This window comes from Orycteropus afer, unplaced genomic scaffold (assembly GCF_000298275.1).
Source record: "Orycteropus afer afer isolate SDZICR_OR568_19922 unplaced genomic scaffold, OryAfe1.0 scaffold00202, whole genome shotgun sequence".
Taxonomy (NCBI): domain Eukaryota; kingdom Metazoa; phylum Chordata; class Mammalia; order Tubulidentata; family Orycteropodidae; genus Orycteropus; species Orycteropus afer.
This window is the reverse complement of record NW_006921789.1, coordinates 5,352,909-5,361,598: the sequence shown is the minus strand read 5'-3', so window position 1 is coordinate 5,361,598 and position 8,690 is coordinate 5,352,909. Positions and strand designations below refer to the sequence as shown.

General features: G+C 36.6%; 1 protein-coding gene across 1 annotated transcript in view; it reads left to right on the top strand.

Moving 5' to 3' along the window:
- ECT2 (epithelial cell transforming 2) overlaps positions 1–8,690 on the top strand; it is a 111,637-nt gene that overhangs the window by 43,588 nt on the left and 59,359 nt on the right. Inside the window, exon 12 of the mRNA XM_042781954.1 lies at positions 6,789–6,925. Within this exon, the coding sequence (XP_042637888.1) occupies positions 6,789–6,925 (137 nt within the window). The remainder of the gene's footprint in view (positions 1–6,788; positions 6,926–8,690) is intronic.

Below are 8,690 nucleotides of genomic sequence, written 5' to 3'. Positions count from 1 at the left end.
TTGGTTCTGTTGTGATGTCACCCATTTCATTTCTTATTCTGTTATTTGTATTTTCTCCCTCTTTTCCTTTGTTAAATTTGCCCTGGTTTGTCAATTTTATTGATGTTTTCAAAAAACCAACTTCTGGCCTTGTTGATTTTTTTCTATATCCCTTCTATTTTCTGTTTCATTAATTTTGTTCTCAAATCTTGATTATTTCTTTTCTCCTGGTGACTGTAGGCTTCTCTAGCTGTGCTTTTTCTAATTATTGTAGATATTGATTTAAGTTGTTGATTTTGGCTCCTCTTTTTTGATGTGTACATTTATTGCTTTAATTTGGCCTCTTACCACTGCTTTTGCTCTGTCCCAAAGATTTTGTTATGTTGTGTTTTCATTCCCGTTTTATTCAAGGAATTTTTGAATTTCAATTTTTATTTCTACTCTTACCCAGTCTTTCTCATGGAGGGTTTTGTTCAGTTTCCATGTGTTTACTCTTTTTCTGTTAATCTTCCTATTATTATTGATTTCTAATTTGATAGAGTTATGATCTGAGAAGATCCTTTGCAGTATTTCAATGTTTTTAAATTTATTAAGGCTTGCTTTATGGCCTCATATATGGTCTATTATGGAAAATGTTCCATGTGCACTGGAAAAGAATGTATATTGTGCTGTTGTTGGGTGAAGTGCTCTTTAGATGTCTATAAGGTTACATTGGTGGATTGTATTGTTTAGCTGTTCTGCATCTTTGTTGAGGTTCTTTCTAGTTCTATCTTTCATTGAAAGTGGTGTATTAAAGTCTCCCATTAAGGCTGTTGAATCATTTATTAAAGTCTGATTTATGTATTTTGGGTCTCTTTTCATTTTGTCAATAGATATTTATTATGGTTATATCTTCATGTTCAATTGATCCTGAATCATTATATTATGTCCTTCCTTGTCTCACATGGTTGCTTTTGTTTTAAAGTTAGTTTGATCAGAAATTAATATTACCACTGCTGCTCTTTTGGTGTTACCATTTGTTTGATATAGCTTTTTCACCTTTTGATTTTTAGTTTTTTCATGGTGTCCCTGATTTCTTTGTCCCATATTATTTTCTCTGCTGATCTCATTATGTTTATGGATCGTGTTATCATTTCCTTTGTTGCTGTTGTTTTAGTATTCGCTGAATATTTTTGTTTGTCCTGTTTTTTATTGTGATGTGAAGGTTTATCATTTTTCTTTGAGGTTACCCTCTGATTTATAATTTTCTCCCCAAGTTTACGATAGTCCATTCTGTCTCGCAGTCCTCTTGATTTCCTCACCATTTGTACGTTCTGTAACAACACAGTATTTTCCCTGTTTTTGGTTTGTAGTTGTCCTCACTTGCCAGTCGATGTCTCTGGTTCCGTTTACAATCTTGTAAGCATATTTTTCTTTAGATATGTCCATAGCTGTGGTTTCTGGATTATGTTATCTTGTGTATTAATGGTCTGTTTATGTTCGCTATTTTTGGTTCTCTGTTCAAAGGACTCCCTTTAGTATCTCTTGCAAGGCTGGTCTGGTTTTAACAAATTCCTTTAGTTTCTGCTTATCTGGAAATCTCCTCATTTCACCATCATATTTGAGGGACAATTTTGCTGGGTATAAAATTCTTGGTTGAAATTTTTTCCTATTTCAGGGTTTTTTATATATCCTCCCATTGCCTTGTTGCTTGCATGGTTTGTGCTGAGAAATCAGAGCTTATTCTTACTGGTTGTCCTTTGTAAGTAACTTTTTGTTTTTCTGTGCTGCTTTCAGGATTCTTTCTTTTTCTTTGGTTTTGATAAGTTTGATGATTATATTCCTTGGTGATTTTCTTTTGGGGTCTCTTCTGTTTGGAGTTCTTTGGACTTCCTGAATGGATATGTTCTCATCTTTCATCATATCAGGGAATTTCTCTTCCAACAAATCTTGGACAATTTTCCAGTGGCTTTATTATTCTCTTCCTATTCTGGAATTCCAATGACACGTAGGTTATTCCTTTTGATGGTATCTCACATGAACCTTAGGCTTTCTTCATTTTGTTTTGATCTCTTTTTCTGATTGATCTCTTTCCAAAGAAGTATTCACGTATGTGTCTTCATTCTCATTAATTCTGTCTTTGATTACATCAGTTCTACTCCTTTGCTCTTTTAATTTGTTACCTATTTTTGACAATTTAGTATTAATCTTCTGGATTTCTATCTGTAGATTTAGAATCATTTCTAATTTTTCATTTATCATTTTGTTCTTGTATTTTCTTCCAAAGTTCTAGGGTTTTGTCTGTGTTTTCCTAGATCTGTCTCTCAATCCTTTGGAGATACCTAAACATAATTCTTTTGAATTCCTTAATAGAGAGTTCCAATGCTGCTTCTTCCTCAGGGATGTGTTTTGGGTCTATATCCTGCTCCCTTGTTTCTACCACTTTATCTTGCTTCTTTTTGTGGACCGTGATGGTCTCTTGTTTCTGAGACATTGGTATTTGCTGTATTTATATCTCTGTTAACTGTTTGTGAAGAGCATCCAAGGGTGAGTCAGGCTTTTCTTGATGGTTGTTTACGTTGGCCCGTTGGTGGAGAAGGAGGTAGTGGCTCTCTCTCAGTAAGTGAAGCTGCAGGAGGTGTAGGTGTCCTATGGGGACCGTTGCTGTCTCCCACTCAGTTAGACAAAAATATCAATTGAATATCTATCAACAAAGTAAAAGCAAATGTACAAAAGACTCACTGTGTTATCACACTGGAACCAAAAAAAACAAAACAGGGAAAACGAAAAAATATAAGAGAAGGAGTTTAATGAAGAAAAAAAGTGGGAAAAACGCAAAGAGAGAAACCAGGAATGGGGTTAATCATGAGAAAGAAAAGAAAAAAAATTGCAACCGGGAACAGGGTAAAGAAAAAAAGCTGAAAACTAGAACCTAGTAGGGGAAAAATAAAGAATAATAGTAAAAACGACAAAAGTAGTAGTAATAATAGTAGTTTTAAAACAGAGAAGAACAAACAAACTAAAAGACAGAAAAAAAAAATTTGGACATGTTCAGGCAGGGCACCCAGGCTGCGACCGAACGTGCAGACTGGGATGGAATTCCTGCTGGCCTAGAAGGTGAGTGGGAGTGAGGAAAGGCCATATCTCTGTTCGCTAAGAGTGTGTGGGGTATAAGAGTAAAAAGGGTAATATTGCAGCTTTCCTGTCGTCCAGGTCCAGAATGTCCTTGGGGTTCCCGGCAAGCAGAGCCTGTTTTTAAGTCCCTGGAATCTGGGAGAACGCTGTTACTTTAAATATCTAAAATGGTCAAACCACTTGTAAACATTCAAAATTGCTATTCACCCAAGTAGGATATGGAATGATGTTTTTGTGTAGTATATTATGCCGATTAAACTTGATGTCCCCTGAGACTATGGTCCTGAACCCATAGGTCTAACTAACTCACTCCCTCTGAGGAGCTGGCTGTGGCCAAGAAGTTACTGCAAGCTTGATATCACTCATTTCTCTTTTTCCTTTGCCTAACTTTTCCCTCCAACTGTAAATGGTGAATATTTCTTCTGAGTCATTGTTTCTTCTTTGTTATTCTCTCACTGAATGATCTCATTTAATTCCATGGGTTTAAATAAGACTTATAGTGATGACACCCAAATTTATTTTTCCTTTCCAACTGTCTCCTTCTCCTTGTCCATGTGTAAGAGAATTTCATGGATTTAGCGTAATCAGATTGTTGTTGTTGTTGTTATTATGTGCCATCAAGTCGGCCCCGACTCATAGCGACCCCTCCTTGGGTTTCTGAGGCAGTATCACTATGGAAGTAGGATTGCCCAACCTTCCTTCCGAGGAGTGGCTGGTGGGTTTGAACCGCCAGCCGTCTGGTTAGCAGGCAAGTGTCTTAGCCACTGTGCTACCAGAGCTCCCGTAATGAGATTAGATTAGAACTCTTAATTCTCTACTACTAAACTCCTCAGTTCCTTTTACCATCCTTTTTATCAGTCTTTCCTGTAAAAAGGATCTCTCTTTGGCTATTGTTGTAGTCTTTCCATGTTTGTTCATACATTTCTTCATGTAGCACTTAGAGAAATCTTTTAAAAATAAAAATTAGATAATGCCACTCTTTCTGCTTAGTCATGGCTTTGCATTATCATAACTTTCAATTCCCTGCTTCACCTACTTCTGACTTCATGTGGTACTGTGCCCTCCAGTACTACTCTGTAAGTTGTCATTTGTCATTCTTCGGATATTTCTGGCACACTCATACCTTTGCACTTGTTCCCTCTGCCTCAAAGATAACATACTAAGTTTCCTATAAAGTTAAGTCCCCATTCTTTCTAACCCATCACCTAATTGTTGTCCTCAGTAGCAGTTATCACTTTTAGAAATCATCTGTTTTGTTTCCTTCTTTGATTTGCTTCACCAGAGTGTAAGCTCTAAGAGAACAAAAGCATTGTTCTCTTTTTCAGTGCTTTATTCCCAGTGTCTAATACAGAGTAAGTACTTAGTCAGTATTCATGGAAGGAATTAAAAGTGAATCTAAAGGAGACCTGGAAAAATGAGGTGGGTTTGAGTATATAAAGAGGACCAAGGATACAGATGATAACATACAAATGAAGTTTTTAGGGATTAATGATTGGGTCAGTTTACTTGCAGTATGGGGGACTGGTAGTAATGAGAAAGGTTGATTGGGGCCTAAAACTTTAACATTAGAGGGGAAGTCTGTGGGTGGCTCAGTTTGTTCTCGGCTACTAACCAAAAGGTTGGTGGTTCAAATTCATCCAGTGGTGCAGCAGAAGAAAGGCTTGGCAATTTACTTCTGTTAGGGTTATACCAAAGAAAACTCTGTAAAGCACAGTTCTCCTCTAAGCACATAGAGTTACTATGAGTTGGGATCAACTTGTCAGGAGTGGATTTGGTTTATTTTAGTACTAGAGAACTGTGAAATCAGACTGGCATATCTGAAATTTGTATTCTGTTCAACAGGGAACTTTAGAACCTCTTCACACAGCAGAGTATTGGACTGAATAGGTCATTTGTAATGGATTGATCTGGATAATGATTAGAAGGAAGGCTGGACACAGGTAGACTGTGTAGTAATCTACTACAGTGACTTGCACTATGAGGTGATCAGGGCCTAAAGTGGGTTAAATCATGGTTGAAAAGAAAAGTAAGGAGCATTGAAGAGCTATTTATAGAATTGAGTGATAGAAAAGTAACAAGGAGGTGATGGCAAAGTATTAGAGGAAACAAATATGTTACTTTGGCATAAATAGGATTTATAGGGAATTCATATTTTTGAGGAAGATCATGCAGTTTTAGAAAGAAATCAGATTACATCAGGATAGATATGTCCAATAGGCATTTAGAAAAGTTGAATTGGGGGCCTTAGCAGAGGTCTAGATTAGGTATGTAGATCTTGAGAGTTGACTGGTTATGATCATAAGATGGGTGAGGGATGGTAAGAGCTGATCATAAAGGAGTGAAACTTGAATATGCAAGTTAGGAGACAGGAGGCAGGAAAAGAACCCCCAAAGAAAATAGAAGGATATTAGAGAAGTAGGGATAGATTAGATTTGATTTGACTTTCTATATATTCTTAAATTTTTTCTTTTCTTTTTTTATAGTGCTTAACCTCTGTTGCCTTTAACTCTTGTGCTCCTCCTAGTATCTCCCTTTGCCTTGATCATTTTTGTGCTGACTTCCCCTTTATTATATATTGCCTTTCCCTTCACCCAAGTTAAATAAGTGTCTACCTTCTACGTAGTGAGTCAGTCTACCTGAATCTGATCAATTTTAGTTTTGGAGTATATTGACAGATTTTGATGTTTGCATCTGCAGAGCTTAAAACTACTACTAAATCCCGAATTGATGACTTCATCAAGGTAGTTCTGTTTTTTGAGATGCTGCTTAAGTGGCCAGCTGGCTCCTTCTATGACATCTTTATCTCACTAATCTCTTACTTCAGCATATGTAGTGACATATCCAGGCCCTATGAGACAGCCATACATTTATCTAGAGGACCAAATAAGAAAATGAAGAAAGGTATTTTTTTTGGCCGGGGATCCAATCCAAGATCACATGTTGTTATGTTAATCTCTTTCTAGTCTCCTGTAATATGGAACAGTTCCTTAGTCTTTTTGCCTTCAATAACTGTATTAGTTTCCTAGACCATTGTAACAAAGTACCATGAACTGTTTTAAAATAACAGAAATTCATTTGTCATAGTTCTGTAAGCCTGAAGTCCAAAATCAAGGTGTTGGCAGAACCATGCTTTCTCTCTGAAGGCCTTAGGGAAGATCCTTTTTTGTTTGCTAACTTTTGGTGGTTCCTGGCAGTCCTTGGCATTCTTTGCCTTGTAAATGTATCACTCCAGTCTCCTTGTGCATGCCCTCCCTCTTACCCTTTTTGTCTGTTGTCTTTTTATAAGGATACCAGTAATTGGATTAGGGCCTGCCACTACTCGCGTATGACCTCATGTTAACTAATAACATCTTCAGAGATCCTATTTCCAAACAAGGTCAAATTCACAGATTCCTGGGGTAGGACTTCAACATATTTTTTTAGGGGTCAAAATTCAACCTATATGAATGACCTTGACATTTTTGAAGATTACCAGCCATTTGTTTAGTGGAATGCCTATGAGTTTGGAGTTAATAATATTTTTTACCATCAATTTTTTTTTACTGGATTTCTTCTATGAGAAAATTTTACTTCAATGAAAATCTGTAAGATGGTATATTTTATAAGTGTAGCTATTCCCATTTCTCCCGGTTAAATCTGTACAAAGTTTGGTACTTATATCTGGCTTCCATTTATCTTTCCTCCTTACCTTTCAGAAACACCGAAGTCTTGTACTAAGTCTTCTAAAAATTCCACTCCAGTTCCTCCAAAGCAGCCAGCTAGGTGGCAAGTTGCAAAAGAGCTCTATCAGACTGAAAGTAATTATGTAAATATATTGGCAACAATTATTCAGGTAAGTATGAGTTTGGTTTCAAAATGATCTCTGTTCTAATGTTCCTAAGTAAAATATTGAAAAATTTTATTTTTTATAAGAAAATCATATAAAGCATGGGATTTGAACATAGATATTAAAAATGAAAATGAATGACCAAAATTGCTGTTAAGGGAATGCAGTAACTACTAGTATCTTTTATTCATCAACTTCTTTTAGGCAATAGGAGATTGTGTGATATAAATAGTGTCATTTTTTGGTTATAATAATTTTAAAAAGAGAAAGATCCTCAGTGCTGATTGTAGAAGGGGACTGAGTTTAATTCAGAACTTTGCAGACTCCGTTGTCAAGATACTGCATAACTTGTTATTGCTTACTTTATAGGCCTATCTGTTGTTTGGCTGAAAGGTGATATGGAAGTTATACATACTATTTTCTGAAAGTGTGTGTTCTAGAGTGTTTGCTTTATGTATTACTGTATGTATATGAAGAAGATTGTTTAAGCAATAGCAGCAAAGCATAATATGGATGTCAGTAACTTTTTCCAATATTTTTCATGTTGTCAGGTTTTCTTAAAGAATAAATGTTAATTCATTGCTTACTAATATTAATATTTATTATAAAGTTATTTCTGAAGAAAAACAGTAATTCTAATGAATTCCTTTAGCATGGAGATTAAAGAAGATATTAATGAATAAATGATAATACTATAATGGGGCATTGATTTTATAACTATAGGAAGAAGGAATAAACTTGTTTTAGTCAACACAGGCAATCGTGTGATATAATGTTTATACAACCAGACATATCTTTGAATAGAAAAATGATTGGGAATGTCTGATTAGGATTTAGATTTTAACTGACCTCTATTTAATTTTTTTTTTTTTTGTGATTTGGGTGAAAGTTTAAAGAGCAAATTCACTTTCCACACAGCAGTCATAACATTGACTACAATTTACCCCAATGCAGCAGTTCCCCTCCCACTTCCTCTCCATAGTTACCTCTTCCCTGTGTTCATCCCTCCATGCAACTCTGCCCCCTGAACTGTTTCCCTGTATATAAACAGCCCCTCTTTCTCCCATGATTGTTCTCTTCGAGGAGTATATCTACCTCAGGTCTGTGTTCAACTCATATGCCTGTCTTTTGTTTGGCTGGAAGCCACAGATGTGGTTTCAATTCCAGACCTGAAGGGCAGCTAGGGACCATAGTCTCAGTAGTTCTTCCAGGCTGATCAGACCAGCAAACCTGGTGCCCCCTTTTTTTTCCCCCAAATGATTTTGAATTTGTTCTACATTTTTCTACCTCTCTATCCAGGATCTCCTCCACAGATCCTCCTCTGAGTGCTTGACAATGGTAGCTGGGTACCATCTAGTTCTGGTTTAATAGTAGTATAGGCTGCGGATTACATGGTATACCAGTCGCGAGTCCATGAATGTTTGGTTTTCTTCATTCTTCTTTGCTCTGGACGAGGAGAGACCCATCATTGCATCTAGACGGGTGCTTGCAAGCTTTTAAGATTCCAGTCGCTACTCGCCAAAGTAGGAGGTGGAACAATGTTTTGTGTAGTATGTTATACTAGTTGAGCTTGATGTCCCCTGCTACTGTGATCCCAAGCCCACCAGTCCCTCTGGGTAGCTGGCTGTGACCAAGAAGTGAGTACAAACTTGTCCCTTGTCAGCTCTACTATACCCCTGGGAATTCTTACAGAACATACAAATACACTTGTTGAAACATTGTCTGCCAATTCTATACATGGACTTGGGTACACTCCCTGCTGCATGTTGTT